This window comes from Gadus macrocephalus, chromosome 11 (assembly GCF_031168955.1).
Source record: "Gadus macrocephalus chromosome 11, ASM3116895v1".
Classification (NCBI taxonomy): Eukaryota; Metazoa; Chordata; class Actinopteri; order Gadiformes; family Gadidae; genus Gadus; species Gadus macrocephalus.
In genome coordinates this window covers 18,083,576-18,096,075 of record NC_082392.1, presented here as the reverse complement: position 1 = coordinate 18,096,075, position 12,500 = coordinate 18,083,576, and the positions used below count along the sequence as shown (strand labels likewise).

General features: G+C 45.4%; 1 protein-coding gene across 1 annotated transcript; it reads right to left on the bottom strand.

Annotated features, from left to right (window-relative positions):
* Positions 1-8,712: 8,712 nt before the first annotated feature.
* Positions 8,713-12,495, bottom strand: LOC132467761 (cytosolic non-specific dipeptidase-like). The gene is made up of 5 exons (XM_060065302.1): positions 12,481-12,495; positions 11,840-12,004; positions 11,181-11,322; positions 10,372-10,519; positions 8,713-9,117 (listed from the first exon to the last, which is right to left on the bottom strand). The coding sequence occupies exons 1-5, from the start codon at positions 12,493-12,495 to the stop codon at positions 9,039-9,041; spliced, it is 549 nt and encodes a 182-aa protein (XP_059921285.1). The 3' UTR covers positions 8,713-9,038.
* Between the last annotated feature and the right edge of the window lie 5 nt (positions 12,496-12,500).

Sequence of the window (12,500 nt, the reverse complement as noted above, 5' to 3'; positions counted from 1 at the left end):
TCAGATGTGATTTCATGTATTTTTTTCCTCTCATTAAAAACAAAGCTGTGCTATTTTTGGGCTGGTTTGGGGCGACCAAACAAGTCAAGGTCACCTTTTCTTTGTGCCACTGTTTACTTTCCAGCTCACACAGTCCGGGGGGGCCGAATATTCTCCCAGAGCCCGGCCTGCTTTTCATTAGGCAGCCTCTGGCCAACATAGTAGGCCAACCTCTCATAAGTAAATAAATACATACTGGGATGAAAAACAGGGGATTGTTAATGTGAAGAGAAAATAACGAAATTACATAGACACAAAAATATGTATAATATGATGAAAAGTATAAAAGGCATTGTTCAGGAACTGTTAATATATAATGTTATTAATATGTTTTATATATATATATATATATATATATATATATATATATATATATATATATATATATATATATAAACAAACTGACATTATCTAATCCAGCGTACATCCAGTGTGGTAGCGGCCCTAACTAACCGATGTAAACCCCCCTCCTGTGCTGTTATTGGCCGACACCGTGTCTCTTTAACCTTAACCCGTTAACGTGATGTACGGGCAGTTCAAACAGGATTTGCCGGTCATCAGTGCAGGGCAAAGTCTTTATGAGGGGGAAGGTCTTCTGGTGTGGTCCCAGGTCCGCCGTAACCGGGCAGCTCAGAGTGGGAGTCTCGCCCTGTCAATCTGCCCATTCAGCGATCCCCAGCGCCGGCTAACGAACGCACTCAAGCACACTAAAACACACACACTCAAACACACACAACCACACACACATAAGCACACATACCGACGAGCCACAAGCGCACACACACACACACACACACACACACACACACACACACACACACACACACACACATGCACACACAAAAGGGCACCTGCATGTATGTGAGTAAGTGTGTGTGTGTGTGTGTGTGTGTGTGTGTGTGTGTGTGTGTGTGTGTGTGTGTGTGTGTGTGTGTGTACATATACACACCGACAGGCACACATTCATACACATTCACAAACACACACACACAAACACACACACAAACACACACACACACACACACACACACACACACACACACACACACACACACACACACACACACACACACCACACACACACACACACACACACACACACACACACACACACACAGAGACACACACACTAGCCCAAAGTCGGCAGAGCTCCTGCTCTCGCCCGTTCAACAAGGAGGGTAAACCCAAAGCGCGGCCACACTGTGAGGCCTCTTAAGGCATTTCACTAGCAATCCTTCATCCAGCTACTTAGCCCCACCCGCCGGAGTCCCAGGCTACCCTCACATCAATGCCTACTCCCCTGCCTGCGTCGAGAAGCGGAATCACATAGGATTCGCCACCGGCGCTATTCAGACCTGAGCTCCCGCGTTGACAGGAAGTCAGCCGCGATGCTCATCCTCCTTTTAAGAGTGATTGTAATCTCGTCCCGTGACATAATTACCCCAAATCCGCTTAAACCATCTTTTTTTTTTATCATGTCTTCCAAATCTCCCTGGGTCCGTCTCCAGGTTCCGCTGTCTCCTTTTCCCGTTCCAAGCCATTTTTCCCATTAAGGATTAGCGGAAACAAGGGCACTTGACGTTCACCTGTGTTGAATCAAGTCACTGGCGTAATTCCCCTCTTCTTATTACTGATCTTATCATTTAATGCGTCCTGGGAACGTCTCCGGCCTGGACGGCCTAGCCCAGAGGTGGTTACCTCATATTCACATTATTCCGCCGGATAGATAATAAAACGACAGCCCACTGCCGGTCTCCGAGCCGTCGTTAAAACTAATTATGAGGAGCAATATTTTAATAGCGCTGGTAATTCGGCACCAGTGGCAGCGATTCCAGGGGATGACGACTTCATTTGGGCGGTGTGTGTCCAAGCAGAGGAACAGGAGACTATTTAAGTCCCAACCAGGGGAGGGAAGGGCAATTCTCTGCTCTCTCTGTGTCCATGCCCAGTGTTTAATCTGTAACCAGTGTGTGTGTGAGCGTCTGTTTGAATAATATCGCTCTTTTTTTTATTCCATCGTCCATTTCTTTCATAGCTCACATGTCCAACCTTAAACTGCCCTTCATGCTCATGTTCACTGTCTGTCTGTCTGACTGTCCGTCCGTGTGTACATTTGGTTCTGGTTATTGTTTCAGCGCGTCTTCCATCCGTCTTTCTGTCTGCCTGTCTCTCTGTCTATGTGTCTGTCTGCCTTTCTGTGTTTTATCGACCTGTGTGTCTGCCTGTGTGTCTGCCTGTGTGTCTGCCTGTCTGTCTGCCTGTCTGTCTGCGTGTGGGTGTCAGCCGGTTCAGTGGTGCTGCAGTGGGCCACGCCTCCCAAGCACACGGTCTGAGGACAGACCTAGAAACGCTCTCTCTCCCTCTCTCTGTTTGTCTGGGTCTCTCTCTCTCTCTCTCTCTCTCTCTCTCTCTCTCTCTCTCTCTGTCTTTCTCTCTCTGTCTGTCTCTCTCTCTCTCTGTCGCTCTCTCTGTCTCTGTCTGTCTCACGCTGTCTCTGTCTCCCTCTCTCTCACGCTCTGTCTCTATCTGTCTCTCTTTCTCTCTCGTTCTCGCTCTCGCTCTCCTTTTCTCTGTGAGTTTCTCTCAGTCTCTATCTCTCTCTCCCCCTACCCTCTCTCTTTCCGCTCCACTGAGCTCAGTTTCATGGGCCTGTCATTTGGATCAAATACGCAGGCTATATAAACACTAAATAAGACGCAAGGTAACGCAATTACCAATAAGCAGAGCACATTTTCACATAACCAAATAGTAGCTAATTACAAACACACACAACGCTGTAAACGACCCCTAAAAGACACAACGCTGTAAACGACTCCTAAAAGAACAACGGGATGTAAATCAATAATAAATGATAATCAAACCACTCATCATTGGTTTTACTCAAAAGCATGTTTTACAACAGATTTCTTAGTCTCTGTTTCACAGTTACACCCGCTTTCTCTCTCGCTCTCTTTCTCTCTCGCTCTCTTTCTCTCTCGCTCTCTTTCTCTCTTCTATTGTGCGTTCCCATTTTGCGGCGACAACGTCTGCTGGCGTCTCTCGCTGCCGGTGATTGCGTCGAGCCATTCAGCGCGGTGCTGTGCGGTTTCGTTTTGTCATTGGCTTGTATAGGCCCGGTTGTCAGTCATCCGGCGTCACGGTTTCTCCACGACTCCAAGACCCCGCTGAGTTGCTCAATCGGCGCTGAATTCTCACGACACAAAAAAGTGAATCAACAGAAAGTCCCGAAAAATGAAGGAAGCTGTGTCTCCACGGGGTTGGACTTGGTTATGAAATATATTAAGAATATTAGAATTAAGAAAATGTGTCGAGTTGTGTTTTCATACTTCTACAAGGTGAAGTAGTTGGTGCCGCGTGTATCTGTGTGTGTGTGTGTGTGTGTGTGAGTGTGTCTGTGTGTGTCTGTCTGTGTGAGAGCGAGATAGAGAGCGAGAGAAAGCGAGAGAGATAGAGAGTGTGAGGGAGTGTCTGCAGTGTGTGTGCGTGCGTGCGTGCGTGTGTGCATGTATGCGTGTGTATGCCTGTGTGTGCTTGCATGTGTGTATGTAGCTACAGGACAGACTGTATGACTGTCTTTTGCGGTGCTTTGCGACAGAGACTTTGATAGCAACTCATGCAGAGACGCAGACACAGACCAGTGGCTTCACTAATGAGCAGACTGTTGTTTGTCCACTGAGGGGACCCGTATACATACACACACACACACACACACACACGCACACACACACACACACACGCACACACACACACACACACACACACACAACTTTCCCAACTAATTAAACATTCAAATGAACCGTTCATATAAAGATTTAGCGGAACCTAAAGAAAAAACGTCCTTAGAGAAATAATGAAGAAATGCAATTTCCAATCGTTGTTTTTTACGAGTCTAAGTTGGCCTAATTGAGGCTATGTCTGGTTAAGTAAACGGGCGGGCAGCCTACCTGAATAATAATAACATAAAAGATAAACCTCTACTAAATACAGAAATTAATTATGCACCCTGCGGCTCTGCCTTTGTTCAGCTAACACTGAAGATGGAAGTGGTGTCATGTTTAATTGTCATATTAATTGTGTACGTGAATCTCCATCTGAGTCAAATGGAATATTAGGTTCAGAAACATAGTGCGAGAGAGTTAAGGAGAATAAGGACGATAGGCCCCCACTCCATGTTCAGCTATTATAATAAATAACATCTGCATTTTTTATTGTTCAGATTATTAAGATACATCACTGAGATATACTTCGCAGATTAACTGCCATGCATGTATCTAAATAAATGCATGTCTAAAATAAAGCATTGCCTTATTAGCTCTCGCACCACCACCAAAACCGCATTACCAAGAGTTCCGAGCGTACCTATAAACCTTCCCAACAGTCTGTCGCAGCAGCCTCCAATCTGTGTTCCAGGCAGAGCGGCGTGACTTTTGGATGACCGCTAATTTCCCCGCACAGCTTTATTTAAACGTCCATCAGGCGTTTTTTATTTCTTTTTTCGCCAACCTAGCGAGCGGACGGATTGGCAGGGCTCTTCTCATCACAGGAAGGCAGCGTTCTCTCCGTCACCTGTCTCCCCCGACAGCCAGCTGCTTCACCCGCGATAAGAGCACTTCTCTCCAAGGCCGGTGAAATACTGGAGTCAATTTGAACAGTGTGCTGATGGCTCAGTCTGCAGCCTCTGATTCTGTGGTCGACGCTCTGCAATTTTCGTTCAGTTTCTTTCCGCAATTTCGTTATACACTATTTGACTCCTTAACAAAAATGTATAAGAAATTAGGGACAGTTATGGGGACAGTATGTGTGTGTGTGTGTGTGTGTGTGTGTGTGTGTGTGTGTGTGTGTGTGTGTGTGTGTGGTTAGTTGTTTGAATTGTGTTTTCAAAGAAAGCAAGTTCATAAATAGGTTTAACATTAGGTCCTGTCTTCCTCAACCTATACCGCCGGTGTGAACACATTAATCAAGGAATTAATTAAGGAATTTAGTCAATCAATAAATCAATGCAGAGCACTCTTCCTACTTCTCCTTTTCATCAGAGCATGCGTTACGTAGCCAACCGGGTGTGTCTGAATGACAAAACTTGAAGTACATAAAAAATAAGACTCTATTAGAATACTGATAAAAGCTTGCTTTCATCCCGACAACAAACAACTACAGCTTTTACGATCTTCCTGCTATTATCTTTTGTCTCTTTGATACTCTCCTCACCTCCCCCTCTCTCTCTCCCTCCCCCGCCCCCTCTCTCTAACTCTCTCCCTCCCCTCCCTCTCTCTCCGGTCCGGAAAATATCTGGACTAGGATGCATGGTCACAGTTGAGGTGGGCAGGGAGGTGGTGGTGGTGGGCTTGGGGGGCCCATGGGCCTGGTGGTTTAACGAAACACTTTGTGTGCGTCATTGGAATAGAGAAGCAGGGATCTTGTCTTGCAGTGAGCACACTGACAGGCCAACTGCTTAGGGTCAGGGTTTGGGTTTGGCCTTCTGGAAATTAACTGGTGATCCTCATTGGAGAGGGGCCGTAGCTGCACCAGCTAACAATCCGCTAACCATCAGCTAACAATTCGCTAACCACCAGCTAACCATCAGCTCACCATCCGCCAACCTAGCTTCAATAAATCATCTAAGATAAGCAGCATCCAAAGTCTGGGTTTTATTTGTTATCGTAGTTATTTTTATTTTATTATTATTTTATTTTTTTTATTATACTCTCATAGTCTCTTCTTCAAATTAGAGAGAAAAGAGACAATTGAAATTGAAATCCTCCATTAAAATCGAAAAAATAAAACAACATTAACGAACAAATAAATAACCAAATGACTCATCGTCAGCGTGAAGGTTTTCAATCGTCACTGTTTCAGATAGCGGGGCTTAAACAAATCTCCCGTCCTCACCTTGAATGAACAAGCGCCTCTCCTTTAATGTGCACATGTCAATCGTTTTCTTCCACACAAGGAGTTTTCGTTAAGCGAAACGTTACGATCAATGAAATATGATGACGGCAGAATAGAAATAGGGGGGCAGAAAAGTGCGATCATAAAAGAAAAAAGAGTGTCACACAGAGGGAGCGAGAGCGGTCCCTCTCGCCCGCCAGCGCCAATCAGCGCGCGGATTGGCAGGCGAGAGGCGGAAGAGAGAGACAGACCGCCGTGTTGGACGCGATATATATAGGGGAAGCTGGATAAAAGCGGTATAATGAGGCTGAAATGGTTCGCTTAGAGGTGGCCTGTGTAGGACGGAGCCCAGTGGGGGAACCACGCCATGGACGATGGCGGCTGATTTCATTCAGTAATGAAACAAAGAGGGAATTGGACATGAAATGGAGCGGGAGGGGTTTTGAGGTGAATCAGCGCTATGCTTCTCTCCGCCGTTTTCCCGCTGCCCCTTTGGGACTCGACCGCGAACATGATATAAAGAGGAGATGGATCGGTCTCCCTTGACTTGGAATTGTTCACACATGTGCTACATGTGTGAAGGACATGCCGTGGCACGCACGCGCGCGCGCACACACACACACACACACACACACACACACACACACACACACACACACACACACACACACACACAACCCCCCCCCCCCCCAAAAAAAAACACACGTGACATGTATACACACACGACAAATGAAAGCCCCTCTTGACCCTGAATTGAGCTAAGATGTGGTCAACCGCCTCACTGCTCCTCATTCTCCCCCCCCCCACACACACTCACACCCTCCCCTGTGTTTGCCTTCCCCTTTCCTTCCTTCTCCGGGTGAAGTGTGCCTGCCTATTATGTGCGCTGACATTCTTTGTGTGAAGGACAGTGGCAACTCTCCAACAGGGCTTACAGGGGCCAGCACGGCCCTCTTCACAGCCCCAGTGAAGAGAATGCATCCGGCACAGTGGCCCTCATGTGGGCTTTGTCGTACTCACGCCTCGCAGAAAGGCCAGCGCAGCCAATGGTAATGAATTAGTGAGCGGGGTTGAGGCCGTCTGACTCGGCGTGTTGTGGGGAGCGTCGCAGCGGGACCGCCTGTGCATGAATTAGGGCACGGCTCCGTAGGTGGGTGGAAGGAGAAGGAGGCTGATTAAACAGGTCAAAGTTGGGCACGTTTGCCGTGCAGAAACTCACACGCAGACACACACACGCACACATGCTCCTGCCCATCGGATAAAATATGTAGCCTATAATTACGATTTATATATTTTGCCTGATGGTTTAGTAATGAAGCCTCGCAAATAAACAGAGTGTGTGGGAGTTTGTTTGCAAGTATGTATTATTGGAATATTAAATACGATTAAACGTGTACAACTTGCTAGACAAGTTTCTCATAATCCATCTGAGATGGAGGCTACCTAAATATGCAGTGCAGCATGTCTTTGTGAGCGCAAGTGTGTGACTAATGAAGCTAATGAGCCTAAAGGTTCATTTTTAATCTAATTTCTCATAACTGTGCTGTTGTACTGTACAGCTGTCTCTCCCACATTACACTATTATATTTCCAATTCACACAGTACGCCCATCCTCCCTTTAAATGTAAAAAAGGCAAGAGATTAATTTATCTGTTTACCTTGTTTCACGCATCAATGTCACAATAGCCTACGTTTTTATCCTCTGCCTTTCCCTTTTGCTCTTGATTTTCCTTTCAAATACAGGAAACAAATAGCTGTCATGTGGAAAACTACAGGCAAGCGAAGTGAACATTTCTGTACACACGTTTTGTGACATGATGCGAGTGCTCGCCCATCTGAGCTAGCCTACTTTTAGTGATTAAGACGCGCCACTGTGTGAAATCCAAGTTATTCTTGGCACCGTTTTGACCCTGCCCTTGATATCAAAATATCTTATGAATAGACAACCAAATAGACATGCTTGTCGTAATACGCCAAGCATTGTGTCACTCATGTTCTGTTTCATTCTGTATAAAAAGATTATCATCGCAAAAAGAAAATCAACAATCATAAAAGTTGTTCTTTTTCACACGACCTGTGCTTTTCCATCTTTGTCTTTTAATCTGCAGGCATCAAAAGGACGCCGGATACCTGGAAAAGACGCTGAAGCCTCGACCGTCATGCGAGGAGGTCGGGTACACACTGCCCCCTGGTGGAGGAACACTGTATTACAATGTAGTCCAGCCATACCCATTTAAGGAAGTGCGTTTTTCTATATCGCTCTCTGCGATGTCAGTGAATCGACGTGGAGGAGGTAAGTGCGGTTCTGAGTGGAGTAGGCCTATAGGCCTACCCCCACCTTTTCTACAAAGAGACTGGCTGAGAAACGCGGGGAGACCAACAATGTCAACATGGGTGAGGAGGGTCAGCTGGTGTTGTGAATCAGGCCGCTGAAGAGACACGTACGGCTTTTTCACAACGCCAGGGTCCCTCTCTGCCGCTTACGGCTAATGGGATTCTGCGTACTTTGATACACCGTTATCAGGTTAGAATATGGAACAGATATTTAATTATTTATTATTGATTATGGACTATTTTCTGTGACCACATTCAGCTTGCAGCTCACATTATTTTTTATTAATTATTATAAAGAAAATCTCATTTGAGGGTTATTATTTCCCATGCATTAACAATTTATGCAAACGAACAGTGGAGCTCTTTTTTTAAATGACCAGTTCTTGGTCCAATGTAAAAGGTTTTCATGGTATTTATACTTATAGAATAAATCAATAAACATGAGGTCAAATTAGTTTTTGTTGCATTGTGCATTTAATTGCCACAAAACACATACAGTGCTGTAAGGAAATCGAAGGACAACAAACCAACGCCAGCAAATAATGATTACCAATCGCACCTCCTCCAATCCATGAATCTGGATGAGGATAAGCTGCACCTTTTTGATAAAATTGAATGTAATATGACATAAGAGGTGAAAAATGAACAGATAGACAGATTTATAGATATAGATACATGAATATATTGATCTATTGATGGATAGATAGACAGAGACGGATAGCCGGGGATCTGAGGGTTAGGACACTGTCGTTTTAGCCAAGACAAGCCGTAGAGGACGCTCACACTCTACTCTTCTGAATCTGGGAGACTTCATGGAGGTAGGCGATGAACAGCTTGGTGCCTTCCAGGTAGTTGTATCTGGAGAGGGCCGGGGAGACAGAGAGAGCTTGAGGATCGTGGTCCAATACGCCTTCAAAGTAAAAGCGTTGTGTGTTATCTAAGGTTGAGTATGCACCACACGGCCACTTTGGACATTGAGACAAGGCAAGTGGCCCTTCTCGTTATGAAAATCAAAATGAAAAAAGGACATAAGAAATTCAAACCAATTCATAAAATAGTGGATATGATTATTCAATCGTTAAGCATGTTTTTTTTTCGCTTTTTTTTCATTGTTCTAGTGTTCTGTGTTGGATTCCTCCAATCCATATTTGAAAGAAACGATGCGGTGGGTAAGAATACACTGTTGGTCAAATCGAAATTAGTCCACTATCTACATGTCGCAAGGATACGGCAAACAAATCCATCGCTCACCCACTGTGTGTTTATCTCTCCCTCTGAGGGCAATGACTACGTGTGTTCAGAGTCATCAGCGGTTGTTTGCCCAAGCCGATCACGTACGCTCAGCTTCTCTTGGACATCTATTCCAGGCTCTATTACTCCTATAGTCGGGTTCTCTCTCTCTCTCTTCTCTGCTCTCTGAAGTCATTGCCATTGTAAAGCTACCAATCATAGTAACAGTCTCCAGTTAAAGTCTCCCGTTGCAGTCTTACAGACTCTTCAGGTCCACAGTCCGGCCAGCGGCCAGCCAGCCCACCACCCCTCTGTATCATCCATCAGCAAATCTAATGTTGGGTTTGAATTATTTTATTCTTTATTTCAGTTGTTTATCCCCCCCCCCCCCCCACCCCCTCATAATTCTTTAGACTTTTGTGGGCTGGGGTTTGTCTTTAAAATCGTGTTTATTATTATGTGACTGACATATGTTCCCGCTCCCTTGTCCATGCAAAACAAGTCAGTTGCTCTCTTAATAAAGCTTCTGTACCATAACCCCAATTCATTCCTTTACAGCTCAACTGCGTTTAATAGAGATTAAAAAGAAAAACCTGGGTAATTAAGACACAGTTACTATAATATATCTTCACAAACTTCACATTTTGATATTGTAATGCCCTACGGATTTCCTTACGGTTTGTACTTTATTCATACTCTCAATTATAATGATATAATTGGATTATAATCATATAATTATAATTGAGAGAAATATAAACATAATTGTTGGTCTATATTGAGTGGAGTGATTGGGAGCATGTGTCAGATCGTCCCGTGGGAAGAATAAAGCCATCTGAACGAGAGTGTAACCGGGAGGTGCAGGGAGGTCTGGGGTGTGGTCACCTGCTGATCTTCTCGTTCTGGGAGTGCATGCCGTCGTCGAAGCCTCCGATGGGCATCATGATGATGCCCTTCCCGGTCACGTCCTGGAAGGTCCTGGCCACGGGGATGGTCCCGCCCTCGCGGATCATATCGGGCTCCACGTTGAACACTTGAGCCACGCAGGAACGTTTATAGGACGTTTATAAGGGTGACGGAGATCATCGACAAACCATCAGTATCTAATTAAAAGGGGACTCATCTGAGACGTGACGATGTTGAATCGTGTGGCTAGGAAACATGCATATACTCGTAGATTAATGTTTGCATATCGCTAGCCTCATAGCATTATCGTCTGAGTCATATTTTGGCCAAATTGTGGAAAACTAACCTAACTCTACTCTCCCAGTGCTGCTGAATCACTGTACCTCATTGGCTGTATCCTAAACCAATCAGGGGGCTTTTTACATTCTATAATCACCATCTGCGACGCTAAATAGAGGATAACTCTTTAAATATGACTTTAATGCCATGAGGCTAACGATATATGGGGGTGCGTGCGTGTCTGTATAATACAAATGCATGTCTGGGTTCTTAACATTATCCCGTAAATCATCCTTGAATAAAGTCAGCACAGTGCTGCTGCTGATGGAGAAATAAACCAACAAGCCTGCCTCAAGCCACACACCGTGGTGGTGTTCTGCAGCACACCTTCGTGCTCCTAGTGATTACGCGGGTACACACTGTGCTGTTTCATGCCCTTGAGACCCTAGCCTGGCTGATCTCCGCGGTCGTCCAGCCTGCCGCTGGAGATGAGTAGCGGTCTAGCCTACCTCTCTTGACAGCCTTCTTCCCAGCTTCGTAGAGCACATGCTGGGTGTTGGCCAGCCAAGGCTTGGCCCCGATCATCATGGCCACCTTCAGCTTGTTGGGGCTCTTTCTCCGGGCGAACGCCGCCTCCAGGTACTCCGTCACCTGCAGGGACGGGCCGTGGAGGTACAGTCAGCAGTGATCGAGTTATGGGAGGGAAGGGTTTGCGACAGGGTGGCTCCCAGCCAGTGGGCCGGTGACTTTTGAGGTCAGGCGAGGTGTGCGGAAAAATGTTTTTGGAGTGATTTCAAACATTCAGCAGGTATGCAAAGATATATTGAAATTGGGTTCTGGTGACTTTATAAAAAGTGGATTTGCTCTATTGTTCATAGAGGTAATTTTGCCACCAAGTCCACATAATGCATAAGTTCCTGCTCCATTTTTATTTTTTTATAATTGTATTATATATATATACATTTATTTGTAAAGTAGTATTGGTTGAGATCCTTGTGATACTTTTTTGACAGTCTGCTGTGTTTGACATAAACAATGGCTCCTAGCAATTCCCTGCAACTTTAACTTGGTGTGCCATGAATGTCTTGCCTGCATCACTGTGGGAACCAGTGCTCGACCATAACAGTGTGAACCAGAACAGAACACAAGATGGCCGTCCGTTACTGACCTGCTTTTTGACCACCTCCGGGTCCATGCTGGGGACCTGTCTGATGGAGAACTTAGCGGCGACTTTGGCGGGGATCACGGTCTTGGTGCCAGGGGCCGAGAAGGCTCCCTCGATGCCGTGGATGGAGACTGTGGGGTAGCGCCACATGTGGGCCAGGAGGTCTACCTGCACGCACGTGGCGGGGGGGGGGGGGGGGAATTAACCAATGCAGAAATGAAACTAAATGAACTGAAGCAACCGACAGAAAGGCAGGCAAGCAGATTTTCTTATTTATACATGTTAAAAATAATACTGACAAAATATTGAGCAAGAAATTGCAAGAAATAAAATAAAATAAAACAAATTGGATCCTCAGGTACTAAGCAACAAGTACATAACTGAGGGGGTACATAACTACCCCCTCAGATAGGCAGGTAGGGGAAGACATAGAGAGAGATAGACAGTGATAGATATTGATACATAGAGAAAGGTAGAGAGAAAGATATAGCAAGAGAAAAGAGGCATAGTGAGTTGGAGAGAGAGATCGCAATAGAGAGAGGGAACAAGAGCAAGAGAGAGAAAAGAGCTAAAACGACCCAAAAAACTAAAATACCCAAACAGCTCAAACAAAACACCACCCACTGCTACACCCCTCGTCTCACCTTATTGTTGTACATGAGCT